General features: G+C 41.2%; 1 protein-coding gene across 1 annotated transcript in view; it reads left to right on the plus strand.

Annotated features, from left to right (window-relative positions):
* Nucleotides 1-16,562: 16,562 nt before the first annotated feature.
* Nucleotides 16,563-18,338, plus strand: part of LOC129773786 (uncharacterized) — a 3,625-nt gene continuing 1,849 nt past the window's right edge. Inside the window, exon 1 of the mRNA XM_055777434.1 lies at nucleotides 16,563-18,186. Coding sequence (XP_055633409.1) covers nucleotides 16,563-18,186 — 1,624 coding nt within the window. The remainder of the gene's footprint in view (nucleotides 18,187-18,338) is intronic.

The following is an 18,338-nucleotide window of genomic DNA, read 5'->3' on the forward strand; positions in this document are numbered from 1 at the left end:
AGCGATATTCTGGTGGTGAGACACATTCATTTTTCGTGAGGACATCGACAAGACAACATCGTTGCCTAACGTGCTGGAGGAGGTGGACGGCGAAGGATCGACACATACACGCGCAGAACTCTTTCCGTTAGGATGCCATTCAGCATCGAGAAAGTTCCGGAAAGATCTAATCATTGCTGGAAAATAATCTGCCAGTTCCTTTGGGAATTTTCAAAATATATTCTTGTGAAAGAGTTTAATTGAATGTTTTCTATCCATGTAACACTGTGACCAAATATGTTTCAATCAAGTGCTATTAACAGGTGGTTATCGAGTTGGCATTAACCACTGGTGGGCTTCCAGTATCGAGGAAAATATGGAAATATCTAATCGTTACTGAAAATAATCTGCCAGTTCCTCTGGGAATTTTCAAAATATATTCATGTGAAAGAGTTTAATTGAATGTTTTCTATCCATGTAACACTGTGACCAAATACATTTGGTTTTGTGGTTTTTCAATCAATCGCAATTAACAGGATAGCTTCAGAAGATTATTCTTCCCCATCAGTAGGATATTTCCGTATCCAATATTGTATGCGCCCGCAATCGATTATTGCTCAGTCGCCGAAAGTTCCGAGCTCAGAGAGTTCATTCCCCTCTAGTTTGCCTTCCAAATTGCCATCGTAAACCACACCTTCTCTCGATTCAATCACACACAAAAAGCATACTTAAGCGATATTCTGGTGGTGAGACACATTCATTTTTCGTGAGGACATCGACAAGACAACATCGTTGCCTAACGTGCTGGAGGAGGTGGACGGCGAAGGATCGACACATACACGCGCAGAACTCTTTCCGTTAGGATGCCATTCAGCATCGAGAAAGTTCCGGAAAGATCTAATCATTGCTGGAAAATAATCTGCCAGTTCCTTTGGGAATTTTCAAAATATATTCATGTGAAAGAGTTTAATTGAATGTTTTCTATCCATGTAACACTGTGACCAAATACATTTGGTTTTGGGGTTTTTCAATCAATCGCAATCAACAGGATAGCTTCTGAAGATTATTCTTCCCCATCAGTAGGATATTTCCGTATCCAATATTGGATGCATAAAACCTTGTGCCTCCAACGTAACGCTCTCGTTTTCGAAGTTCTCCAAATATTCATTCATTCAGAATGAATTCAGATTCAACTTCATACAAATGATCTCTAAATCAACGATAGTCCTACGTCACCCTTCCGGTTATACCATAGATATAACCCACTTCCTGTTTTTGACGTAAGACTACGTCTAACCGGAAGATATAGGGGGTGAAATGGAAATCTAGGCACTGAACAAGTAGGAAAAAATGCAAGATTTGGAACGCTTATAACTCGAGCATTTCTCAATAGATCGCAAAGGTTTTTGCATCAATTGATAGGAAATATATCTACGCATCTATCATAACGAATAACATTTCATTTTTCTTGAGATAAATAATTGAATAATTGTGAAATATCAAGCATTGTTAAAATGCACTATGTGCCCAATATTGATTGGTCCATTTTGTGCTCCTCAAATCGTACCGACCAAAACGGGCAACCAGAGCAGCAGCGAAATAGAATGAAGCACGATTGGAACAGAAAAAGAATAAAATGAACGAAACATTGGTCACAGTCTCACACATGCGTAATTCTCGAGCCAGCCAGTCAGCTTAAAAATTCCCGCTCCGCTGCCGTAACGATCATTCTCATTCAAACCGTACACCACATCGGTTCGCATCACAACACATCAACAAACCAACCCAAGCAGCCATGTCTGGACATGGTAAAGGAGGAAAAGTGAAGGGAAAGGCAAAATCCCGCTCGAACCGTGTTGATCTGGAGTTCCCCGCAAGGGTAGCTAGGCCGAGCGCGTTAGTACCAGTGCACCAGTCCACCTAGCCGGCGTTATATAGTTTCGGCCGCCGAAGTGATCGAGTTAGCTGGCAAAGCTGCTCGCGACGATAAGAAAACCCGCATTCAGAACAGAACACATTCGGTTCGATGGACAACAAGACAATCCCGCTCGAACCGTGTTGATCTGGAGTTCCCCGCAAGGGTAGCTAGGCCGAGCGCGTTAGTACCAGTGCACCAGTCCACCTAGCCGGCGTTATATAGTTTCGGCCGCCGAAGTGATCGAGTTAGCTGGCAAAGCTGCTCGCGACGATAAGAAAACCCGCATTCAGAACAGAACACATTCGGTTCGATGGACAACAAGACAACAGGCAGTTGCAGCGAGTGGCGAGTGGCAAACGCAATCGCAAAACGGCAGCTGGTAGCAGAAAAAAAAGTTTGTTCTGTATACAATCTGCTTTGGTGGCAAATCCAGAACAAGGCGGCATCGAGGGCGTTCGAAATGGTTTTTTTCAAAACCACGAGTATAAAAATTTTTCTAAATTGGAACCATTCCATAAAACAAGGCGCTTGTCAGGGCCATTAAACCTTTCAAAAAAGAGTTTACGAAATACAGTTCAATGCTTTCTAAAATAATATCCAAAATAATAATAAAAAACAAATTGATTTTTTCATAATTTGTTTGCCCGGATCTGATGAGTATGTGAATTTGGCAGTTGTTCTGAGCTTATTGATAGTTGGGGACTTTCCTGATTATTCAATTTTCACCAATTCTTAAATTGTTTCCAAATTGAAAGTACAGTAATTTACAATTAGTTCGACATTTAGCTAATTGGACGGACATGTAATGCGACATATTTAGTTGGACATTTTTGTAAACATAGAAATCCAAATTAGGACCCCACATTGAAAGTCGACACTGTACCACTGTCATCGCAAATGTTCAATTACAGGTTCAAATCGCCTCCAATGCGACACTGAGTGGTGCTCCGGCACGTCGCATTGAATGTAATTTACTGTACAACATGTCACAAAGCTTGATGGAAAAAAAAATTCCAACTGTGAAAGCTGTGGCGAGTGGCAACAAATCGCTAAACAGGAAGGTTTAGCCGAACAAGATGGGGATATCGAGTGATTACAAAACAATAAACTCTTTAGATTGAAGATAATTTTGTGATCCTGAAAAGGACCCTTTTTAGCCTGCATGTGAATCCAACGAGCGAACAAATCGTAATGAATGTATTTTTCTTCTTCTTCTTCTTTGTTTTTAAGAGGATTTAAACTTTGCAGTTCATTCGCCTCTAGATGTATTTTTTTGCCATCGCTGCCTTTTAACGCTCATTCGTTCGTCTCGTTGGACTCGCCCCTTTGGCTGAGTCTGCCGATTTGTCTCTATCCTGTGAGCGTGTACCGTTAGTGTATAAAACGCGCGGATCCCAAAAAAATATCTCATTTTCTTTCAAACCGTAAACCAGTGTGGTTGTACGGCATCGTTTAAAATCGTATCGCATCAACGGATTGTAGGAAGTAGCCCGTATAGGAAGTAGCCCGTGTCGGGCACACGTATAGAGCATCGAAGACTGCAACATACCAATTATGAGAACACTTGTAATACTAACCGCGAGCCAACCGCGAGTAATCGGTTACATATTACTAACATAGTTGTAAGACAAAATTTGTCAAAATATTGGACTCCCGGCCCCGTCGGGCTAACGCCACATGTGCCTTAATAAAAAATATATTTTGGGAAAAAAAAAAAAAAAAACGGATTGGTGCCGGAGCACCAGTATACCTAATAGCGGTTATAGAATTTTGGCCGCCGGAGTGCTCGAGTTGGCTTGCAAAGCTGCTCACGACAATAAGAAAACCCGCCTGCAGAACAGAGCCCATTTGGTTCGGTGGCATTAACTAGTTTCAGCGAGTGGCAAACGCAATCGCAAAACGGCAGCAGGTAGAAGAAAGAAAAAGTTTGTTTATACAGACTGCATTGGTGGCAAAACCAGCCACCGTAAAACACGGCGCTTTTCAGGGCCATTAAACCATTCAAAGATGAGTTATTAGAAGTTTTTCACAATACCAATGCATTATAAAGTGACATAATATGACATATAATAAAAACTGATTTTTTTTGTTTATGCTTGTTCTTGAACTTATTGGTGGTTGGGGTTTTTTAAATTGATCATTCAGTTTTCACAAACCCATGTATGGTTTCCGAATTAAAAGTGGCTTTAAATTACAACACATTGTATGCAGGATGGCATTAACGAATTTTCTCGGTAGCAAGAACTGCTTTCTTTAGTTGATAACTGATGTTGAAAATTGACTGACGTTACATCTGCATTGCATAGAGAAATAACTAAGGAGCAACACGATGAGCTATGTATTTCCTGCTGCTCTGTTCTTATTTTAAAGGACTTTAATCCGAAGGTCATCCGTCCCTGTATTTACTGTTGGTTTTTCAGAACGCTTATAGCTCGTTTATTTCTCGACAGATCGTAGAGTTCGTCTCAGTTCAACCTCAGTTCTTTTTCATTTTTATTTACTTTGTTTGCGGAGACTACACATCTTACAATTCATTCGTCTCCGAAACCACAGCTTAAGGTACGGTAATGTGCTCAATAGTGAAATATATGATAGTGAACGAGCTGATGACCTCCTGTGCATTCCCTATCACAGCCATCATTTTGATTGTACGATATGTGTATACGCCGAAAGATGCCCGACATTGAACATTTAATAAGTACAAAGCTTTCAGAAAAAAATCAAGAATCAAGTTTGTAAAAAAAAAAAAACGCAAAAACACAACACCAAAGGTTCTTTTCAGAACCCCCAACATGTTCATAAAGAGTAAACAGTAAACTAATCCATTTTTCAGGTAGATAGGTAGGAATTCACGTAGGAGAAGAAAATAGAACAATATATTTAAAATATATATTTAGCAAAAGCTGTCCCCTTTGTATAGTCCTACGTCACTCCGGTTATGTCACCGACATTACCCACCCGTCTTTTGTACTCTAGCAGCAATAATTTTGTTCAAATGTTTGTATAGCACTTTCCTAGTTGGATTTCCGGTTCTCTGATATTGACGCCTGACACAATTTCTGAGAGACACTATTCTTCTAGTTTCTGGATCCAGGGGTGTAAACTTAATCGTCACCATAGTCGAAGGGATGAACCGATTTACCGCGTCGCCGATGTCGTCCGACAGTGCTTGCAGCATCCGATCGATGTGCTCTTCCGCATCCAAACGGACATTTTCGTCAATACGTTCCTCATTTCTCCTATGATGTTGCTGTCGTTGATCGATGTTTTGTTCTAGCTCGAAGACTACCGGCATGTGGTCAGATGACAGATCGGTGATCACAACTGGCTTGGAACAGTCATTAGGGATGTTGGTAAGGCAGATGTCGAGTGTGCAGCCAACTCCGGCCGGTGAACAGAAGGTTGGAGTGTCCGGATGGAGGACCACATAGTGTCCCGCTTGTAGGTCATCGGCAAGCACCGCACCGTTTTTGTTACCACGGATGTTTCCCCACGTTGTGTGACGGGCGTTCATGTCACCGGTGATTATGAATTTCCCGCTTCGACGAGTCACCCGCTGGATGTCGAATCTGACAGAGCTACCATCTAAGTTCTTACACTGGATTGGACAATATACAGCAATGGCAGTGATGGGCCCATCAGCAGTTTGGAACTCTACGCCAACGGCTTCGATGATCGACAGACGGAAGTCGGGTAGCGTTTTAAATTTGAGTCCTTTCCGGATAGCGATGGCAACGCCACCTTTCGCCGCCCCAACTCGATCGAGTCGATAGACGGCATGATGTGATAGGCTAAAGTTGATGGTAGGCTTGAGGTGAGTTTCCGTTAGAAACGCGATGTCTATTCGGTTCGTTTGTAGAAATTCATTGATTTCCAGCTTCTTCGCCGCCAGAGAGCGGGCATTCCAATTAAGCAGTTGGAGAGTGAATGTTAAGATTTGTGAAAAACTGCATCATCTGCATCATCATCTTTTTTAGCTCAACAATGATAGTCGCCAGCTGGGTGATGTTTTGCGTGAGGGCATCCATTGGAGGATGTGACGAACAGCAATTCTGGTTTTCTTCCGGAGGCCCCTGGCTAATGCCGATGGACGGCTGATTTGGCCTGAACCCAGGAAGGAGATCAGATGGGGGGTGTGGGTTGCGTATCTTCTGTTGACTCGGTAGTGGATGTCGTTCTTGAATCTGACAGAGCTACCATCTGAGTTCTTACACTGGATTGGACAATATACAGCAATGGCAGTGATGGGCCCATCAGCAGATTGGAACTCTACGCCAACGGCTTCGATGATCGACAGACGGAAGTCGGGTAGCGTTTTAAATTTGAGTCCTTTCCGGATAGCGATGGCAACGCCACCTTTCGCCGCCCCAACTCGATCGAGTCGATAGACGGCATGATGTGATAGGCTAAAGTTGATGGTAGACTTGAGGTGAGTTTCCGTTAGAAACGCGATGTCTATTCGGTTCGTTTGTAGAAATTCATTGATTTCCAGCTTCTTCGCCGCCAGAGAGCGGGCATTCCAATTAAGCAGTTGGAGAGTGAATGTTAAGATTTGTGAAAAACTGCATCATCTGCATCATCATCTTTTTTAGCTCAACAATGATAGTCGCCAGCTGGGTGATGTTTTGCGTGAGGGCATCCATTGGAGGATGTGACGAACAGCAATTCTGGTTTTCTTCCGGAGGCCCCTGGCTAATGCCGATGGACGGCTGATTTGGCCTGAACCCAGGAAGGAGATCAGATGGAGGGTGTGGGTTGCGTATCTTCTGTTGACTCGGTAGTGGTAACGGAGCGAGGTTAGGCACTGATCGAAGAGGAGACAGTTCGGGAAAGTCGTTCATATCGATGTTTACTTGTTTCGGCTTCTTGCGCTGGCCTGGTTGGTTCTGTCTCGAGACCTCCATCCTGATATTCTTCCCGTTTGGTGCAAGTTTTGTTCGTAGCCAGGTGGTCACCCTCGCAGTTTGCACATTTGAAGACGCTAGCTTCTTTAGTTGGACAACTGTCAGTAAGATGCTGTTCAGAGCAGATGTTACACCTCGGCCTGAGGTGACAATTACGGGTGCCATGGCCGAAGTTAAGGCAACGCATGCACTGCGTCACGCTACGGGTTGGTCCTCGTAGCGTGACGCAGGGTATTTAACCCTCACGTTACTGATCAACCGAATTGCTTGAAGGGCTCTCAGCGATGCAGTGTTTTTTGCAAAGTGGATCAAATATAAACAATTGCAATACAAGATTTCCTTGTTCCGACGACTCATTGGGAAGACCGCTAGTGCCTGGAGCTTGAATTTATCCCGGAGTTCTGATAAGATGTCTTTCTCATCCATTACGGGTAGTCCTCGGATCACCGCCTTGAAGGGTTTCTCGCTTGCCACATCATGCGTGAAATAGGGAATGTTGGCCTTGGTCAGGTACGTTTTGGATATATTATATTCCTCTCGAGTCGATGTGATAATTTTGATACCCATCCTGGTGATTTGGTCAACAGCGTCCACACCGATCGCTTGCATAGTCCTCTTAATTTTGTCCAAGGGGATCGATTTTACTACCAGCGGGGGTAATTTCATCTTATGCTTTGCTGGAGGAAGGATTCCTGATATTCCTTCGCCGGGATCTGCGTAGTTGATTGCCGATGTTGTAATTGTTCGAGCAGATTCTTGGTCGTCTTCAGCGTTAGCCAGGATCGCAAAACGGTTGCTGACACGATCAGACTGTACAACACTGTCTGTCTGTCAACGATACATTGCTGTTTCGTTTGCCTTTCTTCTGGTCGGGGCTGTTTGATGAATCGTTGGGGTTGAGACTTTTCTTCTTTCTCTTCCCACCCATGCTGTCAATCGCGTACTTCACTTTTCGAAAAATCCATGCTCACTCGTTGGATGCTAACAACAAAAACACTACTTTCACTTCAAACGTTATCTGATTCACCGCTCTCCAAAGTGCGTCCGTACTGCACGAGAGTCTAATACTGAAATGACGCGCGAAAAACGTGAAGAAAACTGCACAACGATATCCAAGATGGATTACCACTGGTGGGGTCCAATCTTGGATCGAGGTGCAGCGAAAATAAAATGAACTGGATTGCTCAACAGTCCGGTGTCGAATGATTTTCTGAGTGGATTTCCGAGCGGCGCTCGCTTATATACCGATTGGTGATTTCAATAGCCTGTTTTGAAAGCAATTTTAAGACTATTGAAACAAGTTTTTGGATCAGAAAGTAACAAGTATAGAACGCGTAGACATTTTATCTTTCGAATGAAGTGTTTATCATACCATTTCGTTCAGTTGTTGGGGAGCTATTAACGCTCAAAATCTCGGTCTCCGGCGTAACGCTTTCGTTTTCGAAACTTTGATTTTACACCCCGGTATAGAAATGAAAGACGTAGTCCGACGTCAAAACCATTTCAGAGATTATTCTACTAAGCAGTTGTTTCTAAAATTTCACAGCATTATAGTATAATATCCGAAGGTATAAACAAGCGACTTATAAAAAAAAAACAGCGTAGTTCTACGTCAACAATGCGATCGTATCTTGGACACAACCTTCTATAATTTTTTTTGTCATAAAAAACAGGAAGTGGGTTATATCTATGATATAACCGCAAGGGTGACGTAGGACTATCGTTGATTTAGAGATCATTTGTTTGAAGTTGAATCTAAATCCATTCTGAATGAATGTGTAAATGAATATTTGGGGGACTTCGAAAACGAGAGCGTTACGTTGGAGGCACAAGGTTCTTCACAAGGATAATCTTCAGAAGATTTCCTGCTAACTTCACTTGATTGAAAACTCACAAAACCAATTGTATTTGGTCGCAGCATCATATGAATAGAAAACATTAAAATAAACTCTTTCGCTTGAATGTAATTCTCAATTCCAAGGGGAACTGGCAGATTATTTTTCAGCAACGATCATTTCTTTCCAGGTTTCTTCTCGATAACCAGCAAACGAAAAGAGTTGCGCGCGTGCATGTGTGTGTGTGGCGGCTGCTTCGATGTCTTCCCGGGGAACCGTTTTTCGATGCTGATACTCTCCTGGTCACCTTCTCTTCTCCTTCTGATCGATCGGCTTTTCTGCGCTCCCTCACAGTTAAAACAAACTGATTGCGTTTCAGGTCAGGTCAGGCCAGGTAATGAATCCTTCGATCCCTCGATCCTTCGCCGTTCAGCTCGTTCAGCTCGTCCAGCTAGTTCAGCTCGTTCAGTAACGATGTTGTCTTGTCGATGTCCTCACGGAAATTGAATGCGTTTCATGATGATGATGTTGGATTAAAGAGGCTTTAAACTTTTCAGTTCATTCGCCTCTAAGCGAATGCGTTTCACCACCAGAATATCGTTTCACCACCAGAATATCGTTTCACCACCAGAATATCGTTTCACCACCAGAATAAATGCTTTTTGTGCGCGATTGAATCGAGAGAAGGTATGGTTTACGATAGCAATTTGAAAGGCAAACTAGAGGGGAATGAACTCTCTGAGTTTGAAACTTTCGGAGACTGAGCAATAATCGATTGAAAATTATATAATTTTCGCGAAACGAAACATTTTCCGTTGCGTACGCATACAATATTGGATACGAAAATATCCTACTGATGGGGAAGAATAACCTTCAGAAGCTTTCCTGCTAATTACACTTGGTTGAAAAATTACAAAATCAAATGTATTTGGTCGCTGTGTTATATGGTTAGAAAACATTAAAATAAACTCTTTCACATGAATGTATTTTTCAATTCCCAGGGGAACTGGCAGATTATTTTTCAGCAACGATTAGATTTTTCCAGATTTTCCTCGATACATGAATGTATTTTTCAATTCCTACGGGAACTGGCAGATTATTTTTCAGCAACGATTAGATTTTTCCATTCCATTCCTTCTTTAAGCGTGATTCATTCTGCTTCGGATCAACGGAACAGTATGATAATCATTTCATACAAAAGATAAAATGTCCAAGAGTTATATCATTGCTATTTATTGACTCGAAAAATTGTTTCAATAGCTTAATGATAGCTTCGAAAACAGGTTATTGAAATCATACGTATCCGTATGTAGCGCGCCCACTTGGAAGCCCATTAATCCTATTGGAATGTGAGATGGGGAAGCTCATACTCACGTCTATGCATTATGCTGTACTCTTCCAATTAATTTCGTTTTTGCAGGCCGAACTGAAAAATTTTCAGTTGAGTTAACTGTACTGTAAAAGAAGTAATGCTTTTGAATCCGGACACTGCATTACATTCAAAATCATACCACAGCCATAAAATTTTTTTTCATGTTCAATTTATGCGATTAATAGTTACTAATATAGTTACTGATAGTTACTTGATACTTACTAATCAATCGTATTAATTCAGCATGCACGAAATGTTGTGGCTGCGGTATGATATTGAATGTAACACAAAGTGTCCGGATTCAAATACATTACTGTATAATTACTTCGATGTTATTCTTTTCTCTCTCAGGCTAAGCTAAGAATATAATAAAGAGGGTCTCTTATGGTATATAATATCACGCTTCCTTTGCTTTCGTTCATTTCTTACTCTACTCTCGCACCGTGAGGACTTGTTTGTTTGGGACCAAGAAGACAGCTCGTTAGTCTTTCGGTGGTAAGGCACCATGAAAGCAGCTCGGATAAGCGCACCAGCCGCAGAAAGCGTGAAGAAGCCACATCGCTATCGACCGGGAACTTTAAGTGAAATTCGTCGCTTTCAGAGGTCGAACAAACTGCTGATCCGCAAGCTACCTTTGCAGCGTTTGGTTTGTGGAATTGCCCGGAACTTCAAAACCGACTTGCTCGTCAAACTTCGCGGTTATGGTACTGCAGGAGGCCTATTCGAAGATACCAATTTGTGTGCTATCCACGCAAAGCGCGTCACATTATGCCCAAGGATGTCCTTGGCCCATCGTATCCGAGGAGAGCGTGCTATTAGCTTAGCATATAATCAGCAGCCCTTTTCAGGGCTCCTAATTTGATGTATTAGAGTTCAGGAAAGTTTTTTGCAGGCCGAACTGAAGAGAGCATTTAGCGAAAATCGTGTTGTCGATGACAATTCGATACCGATAGGTGCCATGGATATGGATTTTGATAGTGAAGAATATGAAATACATGACATGATGTAGTGAATATTTCCCCATATCGAACAAATCACTTTGATGAAACTGCATTATAAAGTTATTTGTGTACTAATGGCGCAATCTATAGTCGATTCTAATTTGCGCTGGGTATTTCCTCGGAGGAATCGATTCCTCCTTTGAGCGTTATTAATCTGTTTCCGGCAAAAGGAAGTACTATGATAATCACATTATTCGGAAGATAAAATGAAGATGTTTTCTGCTAATTTCCTTCAACCTTCAAACATCTCTTTCTCCCGTTTGTCGTTTTTGCGTTCGCTAATCCTTTCTCACAACACCCATTTCTCGTTTGAGAAACTGTTGAGTAAACATCGTTTGCCAGTGCGCGTAGAGCGGGAATTCCTAAAGATTCATTGCACCTCTAATAAATTTCCGAAAGACGTGGTCTTACGTTGATCGCAATTGATTGAAAAATCCAAAACGAAATGTATTGGGTCGCAGCAATATATGAGTAGGATGCAAATAATCGCTCGAAAATGACATGATTTTCGCGATGTGTAACATTTTCCGTTTTTCATGTTATGCATCCAATATTGGATACGAAAATTATCTACTGATGGGGAAAAATAATATTCAGAAGCTTTCCTGTCAATTGCGATTGATTGAAAAATCACAAAACCAAATGTATTTGGTTGCAGTGTTGTATGAATAGAAAACATTAAAATAAACTCTTTCGCATGAATGTATTTTTCAATTCCCAGGGGAACTGGTACGCGGAACGCGGAACGAGGGTTCCGCGCGTGTATGTATGTGTGGCGGCTGCTCCGATGTTTCAAGCGGAACCGTGGCATCACTCTCCTTCTGGTGGATTCCCTTCTGGCCTAAGGTGCACAAACAGGCTCTTGGTGACACCGTTCATCAGCGCTTTCATGAAAAACGAAGAGCTTCACAACAACAGCGACAACATGCTCCAATCGCTGTTCAATTATAACTGAGTGGGTTTACGAGCGGCGCTCGCTTATATACCGATTGGTGATTTCAATAGCCTGTTTTGAAACCAATTTTAAGGCTATTGAAACAAGTTTTGACGTAGGACTACGTCTTTCATTTCTATACCGGGGTGTAAAATCAAAGTTTCGAAAACGAAAGCGTTACGCCGGAGACCGAGATTTTGAGCGTTAATAGCTCCTAAACAACTGAACGAAATGTTATGATAAACACTTCATTCGAAAGATAAAATGTCTACGCGTTATATACTTGTTACTTTTTGATCCAAAAACTTGTTTCAATAGTCTTAAAATTGCTTTAAAACAGGCTATTGAAATCACCAATCGGTATATAAGCGAGCGGCGCTCCGAAATCCACTCAGTTCTAAATGAACACCGATTGGAGCATGTTGTCGCTGTTGCGGTGAAGCTCTTTATTTATCATGAAAGCGCGGATGAACGGTGTCACCAAGAGCCTGTTTGTGCACCCTAGGCCAGAAGGGAATCTATCAGGAGGAGAGTGATGCCACAAACGGTTCCCTGGGAAGACATCGCTACACACACATACACGCGCGGCTATTAACAGGTGGTTATCGAGTTGGCATTAACCACTGGTGGGCTTCCAGTATCGAGGAAAATGTGGAAATATCTAATCGTTACTGAAAATAATCTGCCAGTTCCTCTGGGAATTTTCAAAATATATTCATGTGAAAGAGTTTAATTGAATGTTTTCTATCCATGTTACACTGTGACCAAATATGTTTCAATCAAGTGCTATTAACAGGTGGTTATCGAGTTGGCATTAACCACTGGTGGGCTTCCAGTATCGAGGAAAATGTGGAAATATCTAATCGTTACTGAAAATAATCTGCCAGTTCCTTTGGGAATTTTCAAAATATATTCATGTGAAAGAGTTTAATTGAATGTTTTCTATCCATGTAACACTGTGACCAAATATGTTTCATCAAGTGCTATTAACAGGTCGTTATCGAGTTGGCATTAACCACTGGTGGGCTTCCAGTATCGAGGAAAATGTGGAAATATCTAATCGTTACTGAAAATAATCTGCCAGTTCCTTTGGGAATTTTCAAAATATATTCATGTGAAAGAGTTTAATTGAATGTTTTCTATCCATGTAACACTGTGACCAAATACATTTGGTTTGGTGGTTTTTCAATCAATCGCAATTAACAGGATAGCTTCAGAAGATTATTCTTCCCCATCAGTAGGATATTTCCGTATCCAATATTGTATGCGCCCGCAATCGATTATTGCTCAGTCGCCGAAAGTTCCGAGCTCAGAGAGTTCATTCCCCTCTAGTTTGCCTTCCAAATTGCCATCGTAAACCACACCTTCTCTCGATTCAATCACACACAAAAAGCATACTTAAGCGATATTCTGGTGGTGAGACACATTCATTTTTCGTGAGGACATCGACAAGACAACATCGTTGCCTAACGTGCTGGAGGAGGTGGACGGCGAAGGATCGACACATACACGCGCAGAACTCTTTCCGTTAGGATGCCATTCAGCATCGAGAAAGTTCCGGAAAGATCTAATCATTGCTGGAAAATAATCTGCCAGTTCCTTTGGGAATTTTCAAAATATATTCATGTGAAAGAGTTTAATTGAATGTTTTCTATCCATGTAACACTGTGACCAAATATGTTTCAATCAAGTGCTATTAACAGGTGGTTATCGAGTTGGCATTAACCACTGGTGGGCTTCCAGTATCGAGGAAAATGTGGAAATATCTAATCGTTACTGAAAATAATCTGCCAGTTCCTTTAGGAATTTTCAAAATATATTCATGTGAAAGAGTTTAATTGAATGTTTTCTATTCATGTAACACTGTGAACAAATACATTTGGTTTTGTGGTTTTTCAATCAATCGCAATTAACAGGATAGCTTCAGAAGATTATTCTTCCCCATCAGTAGGATATTTCCGTATCCAATATTGTATGCGCCCGCAATCGATTATTGCTCAGTCGCCGAAAGTTCCGAGCTCAGAGAGTTCATTCCCCTCTAGTTTGCCTTCCAAATTGCCATCGTAAACCACACCTTCTCTCGATTCAATCATACACAAAAAGCATACTTAAGCGATATTCTGGTGGTGAGACACATTCATTTTTCGTGAGGACATCGACAAGACAACATCGTTGCCTAACGTGCTGGAGGAGGTGGACGGCGAAGGATCGACACATACACGCGCAGAACTCTTTCCGTTAGGATGCCATTCAGCATCGAGAAAGTTCTGGAAAGATCTAATCATTGCTGGAAAATAATCTGCCAGTTCCTTTGGGAATTTTCAAAATATATTCATGTGAAAGAGTTTAATTGAATGTTTTCTATCCATGTTACACTGTGACCAAATATGTTTCAACCAAGTGCTATTAACAGGTGGTTATCGAGTTGGCATTAACCACTGGTGGGCTTCCAGTATCGAGGAAAATGTGGAAATATCTAATCGTTACTGAAAATAATCTGCCAGTTCCTCTGGGAATTTTCAAAATATATTCATGTGAAAGAGTTTAATTGAATGTTTTCTATCCATGTAACACTGTGACCAAATATGTTTCAATTAAGTGCTATTAACAGGTGGTTATCGAGTTGGCATTAACCACTGGTGGGCTTCCAGTATCGAGGAAAATGTGGAAATAACTAATCGTTACTGAAAATAATCTGCCAGTTCCTCTGGGAATTTTCAAAATATATTCATGTGAAAGAGTTTAATTGAATGTTTTCTATCCATGTAACACTGTGACCAAATACATTTGGTTTTGTGGTTTTTCAATCAATCGCAATTAACAGGATAGCTTCAGAAGATTATTCTTCCCCATCAGTAGGATATTTCCGTATCCAATATTGTATGCGCCCGCAATCGATTATTGCTCAGTCGCCGAAAGTTCCGAGCTCAGAGAGTTCATTCCCCTCTAGTTTGCCTTCCAAATTGCCATTGTAAACCACACCTTCTCTCGATTCAATCACACACAAAAAGCATACTTAAGCGATATTCTGGTGGTGAGACACATTCATTTTTCGTGAGGACATCGACAAGACAACATCGTTGCCTAACGTGCTGGAGGAGGTGGACGGCGAAGGATCGACACATACACGCGCAGAACTCTTTCCGTTAGGATGCCATTCAGCATCGAGAAAGTTCCGGAAAGATCTAATCATTGCTGGAAAATAATCTGCCAGTTCCTTTGGGAATTTTCAAAATATATTCATGTGAAAGAGTTTAATTGAATGTTTTCTATCCATGTAACACTGTGACCAAATACATTTGGTTTTGTGGTTTTTCAATCAATCGCAATTAACAGGATAGCTTCAGAAGATTATTCTTCCCCATCAGTAAATAGATAGGCATGGAATGGAAGCAATGAAAACAAATCGTGGTTTGAAATATATGTGTCATGGGTGCCGCAAGCAGCAAGTTAGCTACAATGATGTGATGAAAAAATGCAATGAAATTCTTGGAAAATTCAGTGAAAGTGTGCAAAAATGGGAAGAAAAATTGGACAGAAGAATGAAAGATATGGAAACGTGTGTGAGTTTAAAAATTGAAATGGAAGTTGGAAAATTAGCGAAGGAAATTAGTAGAATGGCAGAAGAAAATAAGGAGAAATTTAATCAATTGGAGTCGAGTGAAACTGAATGGGAGAGAGCAAGAAATCAAACAAATGAGCCAGTGGGTGATATTGTTACTCCGTCTGGTCCAAGTAGCAATCTTCGATCGCGGAAGAGACCTAGAATTGAGGACCTTCATGTTCCTATTCCTGGGGAAAATAAAGTAAATGAAGCAAGGCGCACAACTTATGCTGATATGGTGAGGAGCGAGAGATCAACTCCAAAGCAATGGAAAAGCAGAGAGCCTGTAGTGATAGTTCGATCGAAGGATGTGAAACAATAGGCGAAAACCACGAAGCAGAGTTTGAAAGAAAAAATCGATCGCTCCGCAAATCAAATTAATGCTGTACGTGAGGGGCGGGATGGCTCTGTCATTCTGGAAGTGAAAACAGGGGAAAATGTTAGTTCTTTGGTGAATTCGGTTAAAGAGAAATGTGGGGGAGAATATGACGTCATCGTCCCAAAACCAATGCGACCAAGACTAAAAATTATAGGAGTGTCTGATGAGTTGAATGAAGAACAGTTGATCAAAGCTTTGGAGGAGCCGAATGATTTACCGAAGCGGTTTGAGTTCAAGTTGATAACACGCTATAAAAATCACTTCTCATTCACGTTTGTTGTGGAATTCGATGCCAAGAGTCACGAAGAACTTCTCAATTTAGGGAGAGTGAATGTCGGTTGGGAACGATGCCAGGTTGCAGAGTGTTTTGGAATCATACGGTGCTTCAAATGCTGTGATTTCAATCACAAAAGCACGATTTGTCCAAATTCTGAGACCTGCGCAAAATGTGCTGGTGCCCATAAAACAGGCGAGTGCCAATCGGAAACAGTTTGCTGCGCCAACTGTGATAGAATGAATAAAAGTCGGAAGTTAAATTTGTGCACGAAGCATTTTGCATACAGCAACGAATGTGCTGTTTATAAAAAACTGGTTGCTAGAAAACGACAGCTGCTTGAACGAAACCAATAGCAACTAATGGTTACGGAAGATTATCATCCGGTAATCTATCTAAATTGTGGTGGATTATCTACAAATTTCGTTGAAGTTCGTCTTCTTGTAGAAACCCTGAAACCAAAACTGGTTATGATCAATGAAACACACGTCACTGAAACCATAGGAGATGATCATTTCCAGATCAATGGATACAAAATAATAAGTTGCTACTCGGACTCAAGACATACCGGTGGTGTCATGATGTACGTCCATTCTAGCTTGAGACATCGACTAATCTTCAGAGAGCAAGCCGACAAAAACTGGATCGTGGCGATTGAGATCCTGAATGGTATGAAGCCCGGTCATTATGGAGTCTTATATCATTCACCGGGAGCAAGCGATTCGATATTTCTGCGAATTTTGGAGGATTCGTGGTTGGAAGAAATCGTTGATCTGTCCAAATTCACACTACTTGCTGGCGATTTCAACATCAACTGGTTCAATTCACGAGATGCTTCCCAGTTAAAGCTTGTGGCTGAAGCGCAAGGACTCATGCAACTAGTCCAACAATGCACACGTATAACCCGTACTAGTCAAACATTAATTGACCTAATATTCTCGAACTGTGATATCAATGTTTGTGTTGTACCGGATTTTAAGATATCTGACCACGAAACTTTGTGTGTGTCTCTTGACGGTAGCTTGGACAAAGTTGATGAAACTAACGTGAAAATTAAGTGTTGGAAAAACTATAGCCGTACTGCCCTTTTGAATTTATTAAGGGAAAAATTGTCAGAAGTAGTGAGTTTAAACAACTTCCATGAGAAAGCTAGCGGCTTCATTGAAGTAATGAAAATATGTGTTAATCAACTAGTGGTTGTCAAGTTTGTTAAATTGAAAAACACAAACAAGTGGTACACCGTAGAGTTACAGCGAATGAAGCGAAAACGAGATGCTACATATAGAAAATTCCTCCAACAACGCTCTGACCAAGCTTGGCAAACATACAAAGTCCACCGGAACGAATATGCATGTACACTGAAGAGAACAAGGCATGAATACGTGCAGCAATCGATAGAAGTAAACAAACATAACACCAAAGAGCTATGGAAGATCTTGAAAAAAATGATCAAACCTAAGCTAGTCCACCCTCAAGCTATTAACTTTAATGGAGAAGAAGTGAGTGACGAGCAGGTCATTGCTGAAAAGTTCAACGAATATTTTGTGAGTAGCATCGAGGATATCAGTGACTCAATAGATGAGGTAGACGAACCATTAGAACTGACAGAAAATTTCACTGGTAGTAAGCTGTCGAAGTTTCAATCAATCACTCTTGAAAAACTCAAAACGGTGGTTTGGTCGCTGGAGGAAAAATCAGGATCTGATGAGATCAATTCCAGAATCTTGAAAGATGCATTTGAAGCTATTGAAGTACCCCTGTTAAATATTATAAACGACTCTTTGGCCACTGGAAATGTACCTGACTCATGGAAAGAATCGGTGGTAGTGCCCATCGAGAAGGTGAATGGAACAGTGAAAGCAGAAGAACATCGCCCGATAAACATGCTTCCAGTGTACGAGAAAGTGTTGGAGCTAATCGTCAAGGAACAGTTGCTGGAATACATTGTAGTAAACGACCTTCTAGTTCCTGAACAATCTGGATACCGTGAGAAACATTCTTGTGAAAGTGCTTTAAACCTAGTCCTTGTAAAATGGAAGGAGACCTTCGAGAAGAAGCAAAATGTGATTGCGGTGTTTTTAGACTTGAAAAGGGCTTTTGAGACGATATCGAGAAGAAAACTACTGAACACTCTTACA

This window comes from Toxorhynchites rutilus, chromosome 3 (genome assembly GCF_029784135.1).
Source record: "Toxorhynchites rutilus septentrionalis strain SRP chromosome 3, ASM2978413v1, whole genome shotgun sequence".
Lineage (NCBI taxonomy): Eukaryota > Metazoa > Arthropoda > Insecta > Diptera > Culicidae > Toxorhynchites > Toxorhynchites rutilus.